We start from the raw sequence: 20,938 nt of genomic DNA, 5'->3' as shown, positions 1-20,938 counted from the left end.
GTATTTCCTAAAGACTAAACATACATTTGAGAAGTCACACGCTGTTTCTCTTATTTTGGGCTAATCCACTATTTCCTGGCTAAGAACAGGAAGCAAGACTCAGATTCATAGTAGACACTGGGTAAGGCTTTGGAAGCCCTGGTTGACCTAGTCATAGATTTGGCTCAAGCCTAAACTATGTGGAGCATTCAGTCAGATTAAGTCACAGTGGAAGATGGGGATTCCTTCAGTAAGGTGTCTGAGTGATGGAGTTTCATAGTCTATACCAGCCAATTGAAGTTTGGGCCAGGGAATTTAGATGAAGAAATTCAGGATGACAATATATTTGGTCCTCCAGAGTTTAGCTGCAAGAGAGGATAGCATTAAGTGGAGGACTGAGGCCCCAAGGTTTCAACCTTATGGACACAGATTTAGAAGTAAGCACTGCTGAATTCTGAGGGCCTAACATCAAAGTGCATAGAATTGGCATCTTTCAACATCCCATAGGTCAGTTTGACAGCTCAGAGTTAAGCTTTGCAAGTGGAAGTTGCAAGTTTATTCTTTTACCAATAAGCTTTTTAGGAGAGGCCTAGATGAGAATCTGCAAGAAAAGTACATTAAAAGGCAGTATGAAGAAACTCCTGTGTATTTGATTTTGGTAACAAAAGGAAATGAAACACCAGTATTAAAATGTTGATATTTTCTTCTATGTATTGTGGATTAAGACATGGTAGATAAAGAAGGGTCTTCCAAATCAAGGGAAGAATTCTAACTCTTTCCTCATTTTGATACCAATCACATGTAGTCCCACAAACACAAAACAAACAAATACAATGATTTAGAGCCGGTGTTTATTGGCCTCTCATTCCAAGGCCAAGGAGGACTGGCAGGGTTTCCAGGAGACCCCATTTCACATCTAGTGGGACTTATCATAAGTCCCAGCTCCCTTATAAGCCCCAACATAGCCACTGTTGTCAGCCGTCTCTGCACGCCCAGCCATCCCTTTGCCTTTGCCACTTTCATCAAAGCGTTCCTTGTGAGAACCTGTATATTTGCTGGTGTCGGTCAGTCTGTCTACTGCACCGGCTGCAACGGTTTTCTGCAAGACAATTAAGCAAAGTGTTAGCTGCCTGCTGATGGGCGGTGGGAGGGAAGATGATGGGGGCAAGCCGATTCTAACACATGGGAATTTCACAGGTCAGAGCACATGAGCCACAGGGATAAACAACAAGTTGGGTGTATGACCTCTATTCATACCAAGAGGATCTATATGTTGGGTGAATTTTAGGTGGCTTACATGAAGGCAATCTATATTCTGTCTTTCCCTAATCTATTCTGGGAGGAATATTAACAGAGAGGAATCTTAACAGAGAAATCATTCTAGATTATGGGATTTTTTTTCCCACTTTAGGGCCAACATATTTGTGTGTGTGTGTAGATAGAGTTAGATATGAGGTGGAGATACAGGTATATAGCATTTGGTTACTGATCATTTGACTAATAGCTGAAGGTGCAGAGCAAAATCAGTGAAATATATTGGATTAGAAGAAATAATAGTTTCTTCTGAGCATCATGTGGATTTTTTCCTAAAAAAAAATCACTGTTTTTGTTTCAGTGCCATTTGGCAAGCCAGAAATAATTGGTTACAGCCGTGCCACTAGTGATGGACCACCAGGAAGAAGCCCAGACCTTGCAATCCATAGGGGCCTCCCCTGCAGCTATAATGCGACCAGTAGCCGAATGAGAAAAAATGAGTAGGAAGGAAGAAAGTGAGTATTGGTAGGTAGAGCAGGTAGGTGGGGGAAGATAGAGCAAGAAAAGTGGGGAGACATCATAATGGCAAGATGGGCAGCCATATAAATCAAACTAATAAATAAAAATAAATTGGGTATGAGAGATTACAGTTAAAGAATGTGTGGAGTCTCATAACAGGTCTTGCTCAGGTCCCCCTAGCGGTATCATCGATTGGCTGCACCCAATATGTTTATAGAGCTCTTCTTCACTCACGGTTGCCCCTACGTTGCCTGGTTCCTTGCCCTCCATCAGCTGGTGAATGGCCTGCAAAGCCTCATCAGGGGACTTCCCTTTGAAGCGTTTAGCACTCAGCTCCTTTATCGCTTCTTGGAATTCTGGAAATGTGATGTTGCGAGCACCCTTGGCCCTGGGAATATATAAGAACATCAACTCTGACCCTCAATTCAGTAGAGACCCTGAACAAGGCATCCAAGAATCTACGAAGAAGATAGTGTTATAAACAACACCTGAAGACAACTATCCCATTAATAACACATAGAAAAAAGCCCACAATTATTTACAAACAGAAGGTGGCATATTAGGAAGGTAACTTCTAGTGCTGTTAACACTCTGCTGGATTACAGTGGGTTTCTACTTGCATGAAGTTCTTTTTAATCATCCAGTATAATTAAAGAAAGACATTTGTCCTGTAATAGTATGTGGGAATGACCTTGGGGGACAGGAAGAAGACCTGCAGCCTAGACAAAAGAGACTAAAAAGAGAGGGAAGAAATACTTTCAGTCTTGCAAGGTAGTCCAGACAAGAAGCACTTCCAGATGAACTAATCCTACTTTATTGTAAGGTTACAGTAACAGAATCTTGCAAGACTGAAAGTATTTCTCTCTTTTTAGTCTGTGGAAAACAAAGGAGGGAGCCTTCTGAAATGCTTCCCATGCTTTTCCCTCACCTGTGAACTGAGCTGCCTCTATCAGGCCATTGCCTAAACTGAGGGTCTTCCTCCTGTCTCCCAAGGTCATTCCCACATACTATTACCCTTCCACACAATTCTACCACATTATTTTGCTTCCTGAGTAGATCTTCCCTCAGCTATTTATAATTACAAGCATGGGTTTTCTGCCAAACTCATACTGGCAAGATCCCAGGCAGCCCCATGTCATCACCCTGGTCACTGCTAAAGCCCCACAGATTGTGCATTTATGAAGGTTTATATGGGGAGAAGAGGGAAATGCCACTTTAACATTGGATCAGATAAATAAACTTAGGTGAACTGAACTATGGGCTGGGGATGAGGAACAGGCTGTGCGTTGTGGACATATCATTAAGGAATGGCTAGCAAGGCATCTCTGAACCACAGTGAAGGGACATGACAATGTGTCTTGAGTGAAACAAAATTACTGGTTCACAATTTAAAAGGAAGAGAACTATAACAGTAGTAACTCTTTATTTGCACACAAGCCTTACTGAGGTTGGATGCCTGTCCACAAATATATATATATATATATATATATATATATATATACACACACATATATATATACACACCAACCCTTCAGCTCACTTGACTTTATTGAAGACAATGTCCACGTCAGTGCTTGTCACAGCTTTGCCATCCATTACACCACATTCCTTCAACATCTTGGAGAAGTTCTTGCCTGTCATGTCATTGCCTGTGGCAGCTGTGTCTCCATACGTAGCAAATTTACGGAAGGCTTTTTCCAGCTCTGACATCCCTCCTGCACTTGGGAAAAGGAAGCGAAAGGAGTAAACAAGGGGACTTGCAGTTGCCTCAAACAGAAGGGAATTTCCCCATGGCCAAAGCAAGGCCAGGAGGTGAGCGGGTTGCTAATGATGCTATTGAGGTTTCATAAGAGATGGAACCTCCTGGGTAGCAGTGCAGCAGGAAAGTAACTGAGATAGACAATTTGGTGCCCTCCAGCTGTTCTGAACAATTCTGAGAGCCCCAGCCAGGAAAATTCTGCAGGATTTGATCCCATACGCATTACAGCTGTGCACACATATATATTAGTGGTTCTAAAATGGCAGACTATCAGAAAAGAGATCAAGCAAGTATTCTAAACTGGAGACTCCTACAGTGCCAATTGCATCAGGATCCTGAATACTATAGTCCAGTGTTACTCAACCTTGGCAGCTTTCAGATATGTAGACTTCAACTCCCAGAATTCCCAAGCCAACTATGGGGAAATCTATAGCCCATTAATCACGTTTGGGTGTTCCAGGAGTCCAAAACTAAAACTATCGATTTATTATAGAATATTTTAGGCTTGTGGCATACAAGGCAACTGAATTATCATTTGGTATTCAGTAGTTACAGTTAGGAGTTATACAAAAAGCTTTGACAGTTAAGCGTCTATAGGGAATTTAATACATTCAGTTGAATAAGAGAAAGTGTTCAAAGAAATGTGGGGGAAGCAGGTGGTTTTGAGAAGTGATTCACTTTAATGGTCAAGTACAGCTATAAACAGGCAAAGCAGAAAAATTAAAACAGGTAATGTTAAAGGTCCTTGCCCCAGTTTAAAAGCATAGCATTCACACATACACACATCTGCTGCGGGGCACTGGGTATAGCTTTGGTTCAGAACAGAGAAAAAGTATTGATGAGAAAGGAATTTCTAATTTAGGACAATGAGAGAGAGAGAAATATTTACCTTTCTGGGCAGTGTTTGGTGTGATGGAAGATAGTGTGTTTTAGATAAGGAAAATAGGATAGAAAGAAATAGGAAAAGAAAGAAATGTTGCCCACTTGAGCAGAAATTCATATTCTTCTGACTTGCCTGATGGTTGAGGATCATCTTTATACTCTTCTTAGGGAATTTAGCAAATTAAATCAAACCAAATTCTCACTTTGTGATATGGGAAATCATTAATAAGGTGTCAGACAAGAATATTTTTTTCTCTTCTGACTTCCTGGGCTGAGGGGAGGGAGAAAAGGAAATGAGGGGTGTTTTTTTTAGCAAAATGAAGGGTATTTTTTTAGCAGAACAGTTGGTTTTAGACAGGATTTTGTAAAAGATGGTATAAACTGAAGATTTTACTAAGTGATTGGATTTAGCAACAGAGAGCAGAACAAAGCTGAACACTTGAAAAACAGATTGCTCCTATTTCTCAAGGTCTGTTTGTTTCATGTTCAAAATCAGAAAACGATGTGAGTTCATTCTTCCTCACAACTCCTTTTGTTATAGCAACACAGGCAATCTGCAAGAATGTCCAGCAGACCAAAGCTCTCCCACTTCCTCCTATAATCACTTTGATAGACAAATATTATCACAGTAGTTTAAATTACAGCACAATGCATTGGGCTGAAGGAGTATTTTTCACCAAAAGGGATCACAAACTATTTCTTCTTGGGTTAAAATATGATTGATTAGTACTTAACATGATCAATTTCTAATATTGCCTCAGTTTAAGTATCTTTCACTGCAAGAAAAGGTGAAAAGGACAATTTTAAGGGCTGATGGAGAGTAAACCCAAAAGATTTCAGATAGGAGAAAGGCTGTACTTAAAAAGAGATTCTAATGTGAAAGTAAAACTATTGAAAAAATTATCAGTGAAGAAAGACATGTATTTAAAAAGGCCATGTTGTAGAAGATGTGTGATATAAGTAATACAGTTCAGTGTCTGGTCTGGTCATAAATGAAGGGTATTGCCAGACAGTGTAGATCCTTAAAGTCATGCCTGCTTGGAAGGTCACCCTGCAGTTCTTTTCAATAACTTGGGTCCCATGACTTTGACCAGAACATTGAGGCTTAGGCAAGGTTGAGCCAATTGGGGTGCAGTTGGGGAGGGGAACAAATCAGGTAATGTGAGTGTGCAGCTGCTGCAAAAAAAGACAAGAAAAAGCAAATTCCACGCATGATACCGTAAAGAAGGGACCTGAAAATAAAACAGCCAATATAGTAAAGCCCTTTTATCATCTATGGTGAGACCACACTTGTCTCACTGTGTGCAGTTCTGGTTGCCACCTCTAAAACGGGATATCGTAGTGCTCAAAAAGGTGCAAAGAAATGCAGCTAAGCAATTTGGGGGCTACAGCAACATCCATAGGAAGAAAGACAACAGTGCTTGAAGCTTTTTAGCTTGGAGTGAAGGCAGGAAAGGAGACACCTCATTGAGCTATATAGAAATTGTGCATGACATAGAAAATGTAGATTGAACTTTTTCTCCTTCTCCCACAGTGATAGAAATGTGTTCATCTTTTAAGTCTAAATGCAAGGAGATTTAGGGCTGATAAAAGAAGGATACTCTTTCGAATACCATACATAGTTAATTTGTGGAATCTATGGCCATAAGATTTGGAGATTACATCAGTTCATCAGGGGAGAGTCAAAAAAGGCAAGATAGAGGAAAGAGCCCTACAATCCAACCCATGACCTGCCTTTATAATAGGAGCAGGGTTGGATTGTGATGCCTCTTCTGCCATCTTGCCATTTTTGACACCACCCATTCAGATGGTTTTTAAAAGGAGATGAGACAATTTCATGGAGGATCTGGCTATCAATGGCTACTAGGCTTGATGACTGCTGGGTACCATGGTTTGAATATGAGCTGCTGGAGAACAACAGTGGACAAGGACTATCAGCCTCACATCTCTTCCTGAAAATATCTGGTTCCCCATTGTGGGACATTAAATGTCAGACTAGATGCACCACTGGCCTGATTTAGCAGGGCATTCTTATATTCTTATAGACTCCACAGCATCTGGACAGACCTAGTGTTAAAGAAAAGCTGTCAAGTGCACTTTGACTGGCAATGTTAGGACCCTCTGGAATAGAGATATTGCTTGTATGCATTGAGGTGTATTTGTGTGTACAAACATACACCTCATCTTCCTCCAGCATATATATAGTCCTTCCAATGCACTTTTAAATTTTAACAACACTATAAAACAGAGTGACTCTTCCAAGTTTAATCTGTGAGTTCCATAGTAGAATGGTAATTTGATTCTGGATCTCATCACTCCTACTATTAATTGTCCAACATCACCAAGAAAAATAATCCCTCCTCAAACAACCAGGGCAACATGGTCTATAACTAAATTCCCCTTTTTCCTATATACAAATAGATAGCCACCCTTTTCCCACTTCCTTAATCCTCTCAAAAACCTCTGCACAACTGATTGCAAAGGGTATTACATAATTTTAAGTAGAAAGGGGCTCAGCTAGGACTTGGAAAGCACCAATGGACTTTTCACTGTGAGAGGAGGCTGGGCCCAGCCTGCATATTTCCTGCCCTCAAAGCTGTATTAATAAGATTTTTGAAATAGCTGAAAACAGGAGTGGCACAAAATGTGATGCTCCAGCTTTCACAGTCTTGCTTTAAACTTGAGAAAAGAGTCGGCAAGGCGTACAGATTTTTCTTCTTTTACTGTGCATGCATCTTGACTTTCACCAAGGGTTCACGCGGATATCCAAGGGTCTTGCTCTTTTTCTATTCATAACAATGCTGCAAGGTAGACTGGATAGGAAATGTCTAAGTGTACCCAAGAAACAAACACCTTCAAGAGCCTTGGGTATGCTAGATGACATCTATCCCTTCCTGGTAGCAAGGCTGTGAAATACAGTTTAGAGGACTTTCCTTCAAGAATAATTGGTTTGACGTTGGGCTTACCTGAGTTACTAAACGGCCTTGGGCCCCCTGCCTTACTCTCTGTTGAATATGTTCCTCCTTGGGAGAACAAGGCCTGCTCTGAGTCTGAAGCACCAGAGGCATTGGAGTTTACTTTACAGTCCGAATTGTGACTTTATCAAGTTGTCTATGACATCATGGCTGATCTCACTTTGGTAGTCTGACTGCCTTTTGGCTACAGATGGCCAGGGGCAAGAAAGTTGACTACTTTGAGATGTCTTGCCATTTCAGATCCAGCATCTTATCATTTTCTAGGAAGAAGCTGGAGAAAAGTCACCATGATGGAATAAGGTAACTCATCCATAATTGTTGTCATACATGCATGATAATGAGATGGTATTTGAGTGAGTTATACAAAGTTCTCTGTATGCTAGCTTTAAAAGTCTTTGAATGTCAGTATTGAGGCAAAATAAACCCTGATTCCTGTTAGAGGAAGGGGAAGGGAGGGGAGGGGAGGGGAGGGGAGGGGAAGGGAGGGAGGAAGGAAGGAAGGAAGGAAGGAAGGAAGGAAGGAAGGAAGGAAGGAAGGAAGGAAGGAAGGAAGGAAGGAAGGAAGGAAGGAAGGAAGGAAGGGTGGAAGGGTTTTAATTCCCAGTCTATATAATTGTTTACATTGGTTTATTTTCTTTTACTGATGCCTGTGATAAGGGAGTTGGGACCTTGCTATGCAAACAGTTAACCTGAAAGAGAGATGGAGGATGGGAAGAATAAATGGGGGTCACTTGACAATTTTACTGCCTGCTTCATTATGTCCAGTCAGTCTGGGTCCACATATCACACTGCATTATGTTTAAGTGGTGGTTTGTTGAAGAAGCCACTGTGCTTTGCTTTATTCGTAATGCTAAGCCATATTTCAGAATGTACTCACTACAGTGTCTGGATTCACACACCTCATTAAGTCAGAAGCAAAGCAGACACACACACACACAAAAAACTACTTTTTGTCTACTGTAAATCCATGAGTTCATGATAAAGTTGCAGTTCCAACAAGGTCCTGAACTGCCAACTTCTAGCAAAAGACAGGACAGGACAAGATTATAAAATAGTTAGGATTTTTGCTGTAAATAGATGTTGTTCACTGTTAGTATGAATTTATTGGGTTTTTTTTAAGGAAGGATATTTCATAAGCAATGGAATGAAGTGGGTAAAATCAAAAGAAACAGAGCTTTCTGGGATAAATTTGGGGGAAGAGCTTTCTCTAAAAAATTGGTTAAAAGTTTAGCTAGAAGTATTGTGTAAGATTACCTGTCATTTGGAATGTGTGTTGCTAATTAAAGCTTATTGTCTCAGGTATATATTGTCTAGACAAGTTCAGTCATTGCAACTTTTTGTGTAACTTGAAACCTGTTTAGAGTTCCTTATAATGTAACTAGAAGCAAACCACCATTAACTTGTGATCTGCCAGAATTCATTTTCCTGTATATTGTTCTACAGGATGTTGTAATTCTAATACCTATATATATTTCTTTCATCTGCCATTTAATGTTCAGCATGCAACTACTTCAAAGGAATTTTCACCTTTCCTCTTTTTCTTATTTAATAAAGCTTGATTCTGTTTATACCCTGTGACATTGAACATCTATCTCCAAAAGGAACAAGGGTGAAGGGAGGCTGGTTTCCCTAGTCACACCCCTCAAAAATACAGGGCCAGGAGGTGGCTATCTAATTTATTTTGCTTTCCTCATCTTTTTTTCCAACTTGCCAGTAAGGTGCCCAGCTTATGGGAGCTCTTATCTCACTCACGTACCAGAGTTAGGTGATGGACACCAGGTGAGACCATTCCCAGGACAAGTGGTGGCAGCAGTAGCTACCAAGCATCTATGCCAAAGCAGGAAAATGAGGCCAGAGGGCTTGTGGGAGAGAAGGCTGGAAACTTCCATCCTGTCACCCCTATTGCTACAAAAGGCTTAAACTACAGCAACCAGATATTCCTGAAAAATCCAGATGGCAGAAAGAATTTTTTAAAAAATCATAATTCTTTGCTTCCATCTAGAAGTTATCCAGATTTTTGCAGCCCAAATCTGCCTGCCCTATTTAAAATTTGCAAATACTTTATGTTAATAAAATAACAACCCATTTGCTGACACAACAAGTGTGCTATTTTCTAAGACTACAACTATGCTGTAAGATAGGGATAGGGAATCTGTTTAGAGTAGGGAATCTATAGCCCAGGCAGCTGAGAGGCTGCTGGAATTTTAACTTAGCAACATCTGGAGGGCCACTCATTCCTAATGTTAAAGGGCTTGGAGGTTCCTCTATATTACCCAGGGACCATTATTTCACTACTGGTTTCTATACATAGCCATATTTTCAAGAATAGCTAGAAATGAGCTAAACTGAGCTCAGCTTCTTTCCCGGGTAATCTCTCAAAGCTTGCAAACCTATGATTAATTGACCTTTCATACTTCTGGATCTTTTCCTATAAGAGCCCTCTGAAATCCCATTACCTGCTATATTGATGTGCAAGGCTCTGAAAACAAGAACCAAGTATAGAATTTCCTTTTCTCTAAGGTGGCCAAAATATGCCAGGTTGTCACAGATAGTCAACATGTCTTACATATGATCAGGAATCCTGACTCTCTCCTCTTAAAGTACATTGAGTTTCACAACTTCAGGAAGAGAAGGGAACCCATGATTTGAGCACAGAAATCTCCCATAAGAATACAAATCATGCAAAAATAGCATGGTGCTCTATTTTGGTGTGGATTGTTCCAAGATTAGTTGCCTTGATCTTCCAGCATGAATTTCTCTGCAGGTTTGTGCTGGCTGAGAGTTCTCCAGGGTAGAGTTAACTTAGTTGGGCCAAAATGGATGATCCTAAACAACACACACACTGAATACAGAGTACCAGGGGAGCTGTGCTTTATAGGCTTCCTCATCCAAGGACATAGGGGGGTTCTCAGAAGGTGCTACAAGTTCCGCCTAACATCTGGAGGTCTGTATAGGTTCTGGCCTTGCTGGGGGTTGCAACGTAGCTGCCACTTTGTGCTAGATGGTCTGCATGTTCAGCTATCCCTCTGGTCTTGATGCCACTTTTGTCCAACTTTTCCTTGTGAGAGACTTGTGTGTTTGTCTGTTTCTCAATCTACAACAGAATTCTACAAGAAAGGCAAGTCCAGATGAGGGTTTTAAAGCTGGGTTAGAGTGTTTCTTTGCCTTTTTGCATTTCTTTTAGTATTAGACATTTAAAAGAATATACACACTTATACAGACCTAAAAAGGAAATAAGAATAAAGATAAAAAAATAAAATACAAAGAATAAAAGAGGGATCTGAAAACACATAATGATTCTGGTTTTCCAGTATATCTTTAGTTATTTATAAATAACTATATTCATTTAGATTAAAATCACTACTAAGCTGTAAGCTAAACACGAATATTAAGAAACATGGTCAACACAGTATAAATCACCAAGTAAGATTATGTGCTACAGTAAATTCAGACCATGTTACAAGATTGTATTCTAATTCAGAAATCCTGTGAAATTGAAATATGGACTCTGTGCTTAGAGAAACCCAAATTTTGCATGTCGTACAAATCCATGTATTCTGCTGTAGTCAAGGAACGGTTTCCATTTAAACTGATATCTATATCAGATTTACTTTTAAGACATGAAGTTATTCTAGACTTCGAAGCATGCTCCCACAATTTAGTTAGCTATTCTTTTAATGAGAGAAGCAAACAACCTTTCCACTAGAAAGCAAATAATATCCTTGCAGCAGTTAGTATGTACAAAGTTAACTCAGTATACCTTGAAAGAATATATGGTTTAGTAAAATTCAGAAGAATATTGCAGGTTGAAATGGGAATTCAAGTTTTAAGATTTGTTTCATTCTAGTATGAATCATTCTCCAAAATTCTCCTTTATAACATTGCAATCAAATATGAATGATCCAACATGCTAGTTACATTTCCAGTGAATTTTAGGGAACAAGTTGTCAATTTTGCAGTCGAAACTGAAATAATATACTAATGATAAAACATTTTGCCATTTTTCTCTAAATACAGTATTCTGAGTAATTTTAACATCCTTCCACTGAAATTCCATTGTTGCATCTCTGTTACTGCATGGAAGGGCTGGATTACTTTACTTTATAATGACTATAAAGTAAAAGGATCAGGGTCTGCTTCGTGTGCTTCTTGCTGCTTTTTTCAAGGCAAAGATAGCTAAGCAGAGCAAAACAAATCCATCTAGATGGGATAAGAACAGACACTGAGAGCAAATGCCAAATCATTAACCAATATCTTCTATATCATTCGAATTGGAAAAAAATAAATGGCAATGATAGGTATCAATTATTGTTGATTAGAAAAAGTAGAACACTTCTTAATAGAGGGGTGAGTAACCTAAAGCCACAGGGCCATGTTAGTCCCAAAAGCATGGGGTGGTCACCAGAGCCTTCCAGAAGTTACTTGTGAATTATATAACAGTAAAATTATTGAGCAGATGATGATGATGATGATGATATCCGTAATACTTGAGCTGATTTGTCTTTAATTAAACTCAATTCTAAATCAAATCCAGATTTCTTCCAGGCCAGTCTGCTGTAATTTTGAATTATAGCTCTCCTAATTCTATACCAAGAGGTGAATTCTGTAGCATACCAACCTGTGTACCTTGTGCAAAGAAAATGCTTATTTGCATAATTTTTTACAACAATTTGTTTTGCTCAAAGTGAATGACATTATTCCCTTGCTGGAAATCTTCATTTATGCTATAAACTTAGATTCTCAAGATACTGAATTCTGTGCCTGGCATCCCATTCCATACTTATTTCCTGTATTCCCATGGGAAAACAACATACTATATCCCTGTGCTTAAATAATACAAATGCACAGTGTTTTGTTTTGAAGTGCAGCTGTCTCTGTCCCCTGGTGTAAAAGGACCTTAACTCACTTGTGCCCCCAGGTTGGATGGCCTTTTTCCTTCTATCTGCTTCAATATGGCCTGCAGAGCTTCCTCAGGGGATTGTCCCTGAAAACAGTTTCTGCTCAGAAATTTAATGGCTTGCAAGAACTCAATATAGTTAATGTGGTTGGCCCCCTTGAACCTGCAGGAGACAGAGGGGGGAATCAGTTACCCATAAGTTACCATAACCTGGACCCAAGCCCTACATGTCATGGGTCCAGGTTACCTAAGGGACCGTTTCATCCCCGTTACATCAACCTGTCCCACCCGCTCATGCAGAGAGGGCATGCTGTGGACCCCATCTGCAAGAGAATTCCATCTGGCAGGGTCCAGGAGGTGGGCCTTCTCTGCAACAGCTCCCGCCCTTTGGAACACTCTTCCCCTGGAAGTGAGGCTAGCCTCCTCTCTTTTGGACTTCAGGAAACAATTGAAGACCTGGTTTTGTTACCATTCCTGGAGTGGGGAGAGGAAGAGCCACTCTTGGGGTTGGTTGGCTCCCTAGTCCTGCCGAGGCCGGTTTTGTTTCCCTTTGGGTGGTATTAGATCTGCCATTACTTGGAACTCATTACATTTTATATGATATTATTGAATATTATTGAATATTATTGATATTATTGATTTTATTGAATTTTAAACTGTTTTATTGTGAACCACCCAGAGTCCCCCGTATGAGGGAGATGGGCAGTGATAAAAGTCTGATAAATAAATAAATAAGCAAGCTAGTGAGAATTTCAGCTCTTCCTTCTGGAAAGCCAGGAGGCTGAAATATACCATCTGCCTCTTCAAACATTGCCTACCACTGCCATAAACCATAGACCACTGAAATCACATAAGCCTCTAAGCCAGCAGGTCTTAATTTCTGAGACAGATGTCAGGAGGTCTGTGAACTTGGATGGGAGAAAAGTTACTTTATTTTCACTAGTCTCTAACTGAAGTTTAGCTTTTCATGTAGGCAACATAGTAATTTATAACCTCTAAATGCCAAAAATGTTTAGCTTCAATAAATCTGTCTAAAACTATTAAAGTCTAAAAAAAGGTTTGTCTTGTTGATTGAATTAATTAAAAAAATTATTACTATTACTATATTATGTATGTATTAATTTCTAAAAATATTTTGATAACTATATTTGAGGACAATTCGTTTCCTTTGCAGTAGAATCTCTATCTATGCATTTTATTTTATGCATTTAAATACATTCTTCTGAGAAGGACTCCATATCTTTCACCAGATTTTTGAAGAGGTCCATGACACAAAAAGGTTAAAAACCCCTGCTGCAAGCCAAATACCTGCCAAGCACACAATATAGAAACACAGCCAGTGACTCCTTACTTGAAGTGAAATTTCAGCCTGGAGTTTACTAGCTCATGCTGCATACTTTCTGCCCATATTCTTATGCAGCTTATAGTTGCTATTTAAAAAAAAAAAGTGAAGGCTGAAAAAATGGCTGGGACATATGCTGCCATTTTTCCTCCCCCAAATAGCCAGCGTTCAGTGGCCACTGGGCCTTCACATGGTGATTATGGAGTTTTCTCCCCACTGCCCATTTGTCCTAGATAATTGCCTTAGGCTTTTGCAAAACGTGTCCACATCAATATTCTTCTTCTGTTTTGTCAGGACCCCTTCTGTTAGCTACACAGCTGTTAACTCAGCAGGTGTTTGCTCTCAGTATATATGATACAATTTCATCTTGTATTTGCAAGAGAATGAAGTTGGAGAAGATGTGGCTAAGAGAATCACTCTGCAAGTAGAAAACTGTGTGCTCACAAGCACAGTAGAGAGCCTACTTATTTGAAGCTGTCTCCTTAATGTGCTACGTTTCATTTGCATATTCATTAAGGCAGGATGTCTTCTTAGAAAAAATGGTTTATGGGTGCAGAAAACTATTTCTGGGCTAAACACAGCTTGCTGCATTCAATTACTAAGTAGTCTTAGTGTTTTCAGCATTCCCTACAAGCTTTTTCGTGATGTCCCCACCACTACCATTCCAAGCTCACTTGACTTTGTTGAAGACAACGAGCACATCAGTGCTGGTCACGACTTTCCCATCCATCACACCACACTCCTTCAACATCTTGTAGAAGTTCTTCCCAGACATGGTGTTCCTGTGAGCGGCTGTGTCTTCATACGCAGCAAACTTAAGGAAAGTTTTTTCCAGTTCTGACATCCTTCCTGCAGGAGTGAAGGGGACATGATGTCCTTAGAAAAGGATGTACAAACCCGAGGGGCAGAGGGAGACACCTTCTGAAAGGTAACTCAAGGTCTCTTGCTGGAAAGCAGTAATGGGAGCTAAAGACAACCTCTCACCAATGAATAATGGCTATGGCACCAATTCTCACTTCTTGCTGAAAAAGCCACAATTTTTCTCAATGTATGTGATCCCGAGCCTGCATTCATTTAGTTAAAAATACCAATTGCTCCACTAGCTGAAGACACTTCTATTACAGCTGCATAGCTTTATAAGGAAAAATATAAATGACGACTCACCAGCGATGAGTTTTAATCTTATTTATTTATTTATCATATTTTATCACCGCCCATCTCCCCCACATGCATCTTTCAGATGTGCACCTTTACTGGCTTCTGACAATCTGTGACAAAATAGCAGTAGCCCAGCTTCCACTAGGAAGGATACAACTAAGCAGTTTGTTTGAAATCTCGTTTTTAAAAATACACTTTATTACAATTTTAAAAGCATATTACATTACATTTCAAAAAGTATAAGCATTTTAAGTTTTGTCCTGGTTTGTCCTGGTATCAACAGCATAGGGTTGGAAGTGACCTTGGAGATCATCTAATCCATTGTTTCTCAACCTTGGCAACTTTAAGATGTGTAGACTTCAACTCCTGGAATTCAACTCCCAGCCATGGCTGGCTGGGGAATTCTGGGAGTTGAAGTCCACACATCTTAAAAAGTTGCCACGGTTGAGAAACACTGATCTAGTCTAATCAGCATGACTTCCAATCATATACCTAATGATAACTCACCATCTTCGATCCATCTGATCAATATCGAACTCCAAACCACAGATCTTGGAAATGAAAAATATACCTACTTCCCTGTTAACTGTAGCCATTGGCTGAGCTTTTCTTAGGTTGCAGAAAGTACAGCCCCTTTAAGTCCTTTTCACACATTGCCTAGAGGCAGGAGGACACGTAGGCATATAATTTGAAGCAGTGATTATGACCTTGTAGTTTGCCTATGAAGTCATCATTAAGGTAAGCTTTTGATTCTTCATCAGGAAGTGAAGCTTTCTGGAGAGAGGAGGACTCTTTTTGAAACATTTTAGCTTTTCTTTCTAATTTGCATCCAGACTAGCAATAACCACAGGCAGCTCAAATTGATACAACATCCAATGTGATGTCTGTCAGTAAAATCAACATCATAATCTCAAGGATTCTATCATACACAGAGTGCTGGTCTTTTAAAACATGAGTTTTAGGTTCTGGCAAGTCAATCTAGTAAAGTACTACCCATTCAAAACTGGGATGTCAAGAAGGTATTCCAAAGCATACTGTACTTTCTTCTAATACTAAGTAGTAAGTTGTATTTCTGAGCTATCCTATTCTTTCTCTGAAAAACAAACAGTGTGACTCTCTCATCTGCAATCCATTTTGAGAAACACTATTAGACTGTATCCAAAATTCATTATGCTTAGAACAGAACCATTTATTTTAAAAGTAGTGGATGCAACCCACTGACTACAATAGTCTGCTCAATCTGATGTCCTCTAAATGTGCTGGGAATTTTGGTTAGCTCCATCTGGACTATAGGATCTGCAACAGTCTTGGTATTTGTCTACTAAACCCTTGTTTGCTGCTCTTGGTACTTGCAACGTTGCGAAAACTGAATTAAGAGCCTGCCATATGTGCAGCATTTGCATGACAATTGTGCTATATGGACCATGTGTGTGCAGATGCGAAAATTGTGTGAAAACGCTATCACTTATACTGTACTTGTAGGCAAGGCCTGTGCAAAGCATCATTAGATGCCTGGCTAAGTAGAAATGCTACATCATCTGCTTTTTATACATGGCATATCAGTATGGTTCTCCATCCAGTTGCTGCGAAGGTGCGCAGTCATTGAATGGATATTGAACCATCTGGGATAAGCATGTGGCCTGTTCTTCCCACAAATTGGCATGCTTGATGAACCTAACAAAACAGCTTGGGCAATAAGTCCACTTGAACTCTCACTGGCCAAAGATAAGGGTTAACCAAGATGGTGGTGCATGAAATAGGCATCATCCTTCACAACATTCCTGGCTGTTCCACTTGTAGCGCTTAGGATCATGGGCTTAATTTTGACTTTTTCAAAAGAACTCAGCATAGATTTCAAATCTCAAGCTGGTTGTGATGTTAACACTGAAAGGAGACAGTACCTACATTCCCATTAGAGAGAGATTAGGAGGGATTCTTGTGAATTTGATTTTACAAATTCTATTTGGGAGAGGCGGCTTAGAATTCCCAGTATCTGTAGTAAGACATCCCCCTCTTTTGGAAGCTGTTAGATGAGCATAAGATTTGCAATACTCCCCAGAACTTGGTATGGAAAGACAGTGCACAGAGATTCCTTCCCATGCGCATTTTTGTTACCCTAGCTACCTTCTTTTTCTTCTACTTCATGGCCTTTCTCCTAAGTTTTTGGTGTTTCAGCAGCTGTACAAAACATATGAATTGGCACCCACAAATGGCATGATAGGTCTGGACTCCATGTATGTAAACATCTTCAGTGAAGTCAAAGACATACTAAAAGACTGCATTTATACTGGGCAAGGTCAGGAGGCCAATGGAATTATTTTTCCACTGCAGCCATAAGTCCTTAAGTGTGTAATTTCTTGAGATTGATGCATTTCTGCATTGTCACTTTGTCCTGGAATGAATCTGTTGGTGTTGGGCAAGCTCAGAAGGCCACTAGAAACTTTTTCCACACTGAGGACTGATGGAGGATTTCTGCAGCTTAATGCACTTGTCACTGGCTAACTTTTCTTTAGAGTGAATCCATTTGCCTCTCATTAATTTTATTTTGAAGTAAATGTGTCTATGTGGGGCAAGGTCAGGTTGCTTCAAGAGTTTCCCAGTGTAACCATAGTAGTACTGTAGAATTTCTTGAGTATGACTCATTTCTGCCTTAATTTTTTTCTGGAATGAATGTGCTGATGTTCCGCAAGCTTAGAAGGCCACTGGAAGCTTTTTCCACACTGACCACAAATGAAGGGTTTCTGGAGCTTAATGCATTTATCATTGGTTAACAATACTTAGAGTGAATCGGTTCATGTCGGGCAAGGTCCGAAGGCCACCGGAAACTTTTTCCACATTCACCACAGATGTGGGGCTTCTTGAGCTTGGTGCATTTGCTTCTGGTTATTATTCCCCTAGGATGAATGCATTTATGTTGAGCAAGGGGAGAAAGCCCCTGGAAGTTTTCTCCACACTGAGTGCACACATAGAGTATTTGAAGTTTCATGCATTTATCTCTGTGTAACATTTCTCTAAAATGAGTGCTTTCATGTCGGGCAAGGTTGGAAGGCCACTGGAAGCCTTTTCCACACTGATCACAAATACAGGATTTGTTGAGCTTGGCATGCTTGCCTCTCATTAATTTTTTTCTAGGATGAGCGCATTCATGTCGGGCAAGGTCAGGCCACTGGAAATTTTTTCCACACTGATCACAGATATAGGATTTGTTGAGCTTGGCGCACTTGCTACTCTCTAATTTACTTTTAGAATGAGTGAGTTCATGTCGGGCAAGGTCAGAAGGCCACCAGAAACTTTTTCCACACTGATCACAGATATAGGATTTATTGAGCTTGGTGTATTTGTCTCTCATTAATTTTTTTCTAGAATGAGTATGTTTATGTCGGGCAAGGTCAGAAGGGCACTGGAAACTCTTTCCACAGTGACCACATGTGCAGTATGTATTGAGTTTGGTGCACTTGCCTCTCACTAATTCCCTTCTAGAATGAGTGCGTTCATGTCGGGCAAGGTCAGAAGGCCACCAGAAACTTTTTCCACACTGATCACAGATATAGGATTTGTTGAGCTTGGCACACTTGCCTCTCCCTAATTTCCTTCTAGAATGAGTATGTTCATGTTGGGCAAGGTGAGAAGGCCACTGGAAACTCTTTCCACAGTGATCACACGTGCTGTATTTGTTGAGCTTGGTGCACTTGCCTCTCATTAATTTTCTAGAATGAGTGTGTTTATGTCTGGCAAGGTCAGAAGGCCACTGGAAGCTTTTTCCACAACAACCACAAGTGTAGTATTTATTTTTCTCAGTCCACTGGTTTGTCATCAGATTGGAAGGATGGTCACCTTCCATGAGGCCACATATAAGACCAGGTAGCAAACCATTTTGACCATCTTTCTTTGATGGGCATTGTTTCCCTCCAGCTTTGCCAGAGTGCACAACTTGATGTCGAGCTAAGGCAGATGGCCATCGGAAGTCCTTTCCACATTCCTCACACATCCCTAGACTCTTGATATGAGAGCCTGAGTCTGTTGTTTGAAGTGACTGTGGTTTATGTGTTTCAGAAGATCCATTCATTTGTGATGGGTGGTGTTCCTCTCTGGCTTTGCCAGAATGCACAACTTGATGTCGAGCTAGGGCAGATGGCCATCGGAAGTCCTTCCCACATTCCTCACACATCCCCAGACTCTTGACATGGGACACTTGGGTTGTTGTTTGATTTGACTGTAGTTTAAGTGTTTCAGAGGATCCTATAACTTTAATTTCCATTTGCAACTGACTTAAACTGCTTGCTCCTGCTTTAAATTGGTCCTGTGTGTCTGCTTCCTCTCCCAAGGGAACATGTGGATGATGCCTGGCCAGCAAACAATGACACTGGAAATCTTTCCTATCACAGTTACAAATGTACAGATTCTTGGCATAGGTCCTCTCTTCCATGAAGATTTTTGAGTTTTCACTTATTGTCTGTGCTTGCAAAGGAATGGGCACTGAGTTTTTTGGAATGTATGCTCCCAAATGGAACAGTTCATCTCTATCAGCTTTCAACTCCAAATGTTCAAGCTGTTGTTGAGCAAGTGCACAAAGACAATGAAAGCATCTTCCCCATTGGTCATAGATGTGCTGTTTCCTGGTATAGAGACTCATTAGCATTGAGATTAGGTTGGATGTTTCACAAGAATCTGCAAACATGTTCTCTGTCATCTGGGGCACAAGTAACAAGGGACTAGATTTATTTACTTTTGACTGACTCTGTCCAGCCAGTTCCCTCTTAAAGAATATATACCAATTATGTAGGGCAAGTGCAGAGGACCTGCAGAAATCCTTTCCACTGTGATGACAGAGATACAGCCTCTGTATCTTGGCATGAGTGTTGTGATGTCTTGACATTTGTTGGAATGTTTCCCAGGAGCTTGTACATGGATTGTTTTCCTGCAAGAGAATGGGGACAGGCACCAGTCGACTTGGGTTTCTACCTCCCAAAAGGAATGGCTCTTGCCTATCTGCTTTTCCTCCAAAATGTACCAGCTGATGCTGGACAAGCTCAGAAAGCCACTGGCATTCCTTTCCACATTGGTCACAGATGTGCAGATTCTTAGTCTCAATCCTCTGGTCTGTCATTTGTATTGCACTTAAACTGACTGCTTCACCAACATATCCTATTATATTTTCTGCCTGTAGAGGAACAGGTACTAATAGGCTTCCATTGCATGCTTCTGATGTCAGACTGCTTGCTTCTGATTCAGGTTTTTGATACTGCCAAGCTGAGTTTTCATTTGGAAGCACAATGTTATAATATTGGGAAAGGTGAGATGGACTTTGGATATTTTCCCCACATGCATCACCTATTAAACAATTTTTAGTTTGGCTGCTCTGGTCTGACACCAATGAGTTGTACATTTCCAGTTGTTCCCAGATAAGTTGCTCGCTCTGTTTGGGCACTTTATTTGCATAGAATAAGTTTTTATGTTGGGCAAGTGAAGATGGCCACTGGAAGTCCTTCTTATGCCTATCACAAAAGTACAGATTCTTGGTTTGGTTGCTGTAGTAATTAATTTGTTTTAAGCTTTGGCTAATCACTTCCTCATCTCTCACAGAGATGATCTTATTCTGCCAGGGTACCGAAAGATTCATCACAACTTTGGCTGGCTGCCACTGATACTTCCAAACTGCTACTGCCCTTGCTGAATCCTCCAATGCTACTTTCTCAGCAGTTGTCAGCTGATTAGTTTCCAAACCTCCATCATCTGCCAAAATTAAAAACACTGAAAATAATATCTGGGTCATTGGGGGACAGCTTGGGCATAACCCCTACATTTCAAACCTTTGTTTTAATTGTGGGAGAGACAAACATTTACCCCATCCCTTAGATTTAGGGAATTTGCTCTGGCAAGTAAGCTTGCCAACCTTTGTTTATGTGTAGCCATAAAGTCTCGCCATTTTAAAACAATCATCTCATGGGAAACTGGAGATTTAGTGATCTCATGGCATCTCAGGTGATTTGGGGAAAGTGGTAGAGTCACTTTGGTTATGGAAATGTTGGAAGTGCCAGCATCTGACAGAATGACAAGGAACTTGGGATAACATCACCTTCAAGCCTTAAATTACACAATCGGGCAAGCATATGCCTCAGCTCCTTGAGGCAGAACCATTCCAAAATGCTTCTCTGAATGTTTCTTCAAAACTA

At 40.3% G+C, this 20,938-nt stretch overlaps 1 protein-coding gene across 1 annotated transcript; it reads right to left on the bottom strand.

Annotated features, from left to right (window-relative positions):
- Positions 1 to 813: 813 nt before the first annotated feature.
- TPPP2 (tubulin polymerization promoting protein family member 2) lies at positions 814 to 14,390 on the bottom strand. Its single transcript, XM_063303028.1, has 4 exons — positions 14,282 to 14,390; positions 3,293 to 3,467; positions 1,987 to 2,140; positions 814 to 1,078 (listed from the first exon to the last, which is right to left on the bottom strand). Exons 1-4 carry the CDS (start codon positions 14,307 to 14,309, stop codon positions 896 to 898), a joined length of 540 nt encoding a protein of 179 aa, XP_063159098.1. The 5' UTR covers positions 14,310 to 14,390; the 3' UTR covers positions 814 to 895.
- Positions 14,391 to 20,938: the final 6,548 nt, after the last annotated feature.

Source organism: Candoia aspera, chromosome 4 (genome assembly GCF_035149785.1).
Source record: "Candoia aspera isolate rCanAsp1 chromosome 4, rCanAsp1.hap2, whole genome shotgun sequence".
In the NCBI taxonomy this organism is placed as follows: Eukaryota; Metazoa; Chordata; class Lepidosauria; order Squamata; family Boidae; genus Candoia; species Candoia aspera.
This window is presented reverse-complemented; position numbering and strand designations above follow the sequence as displayed.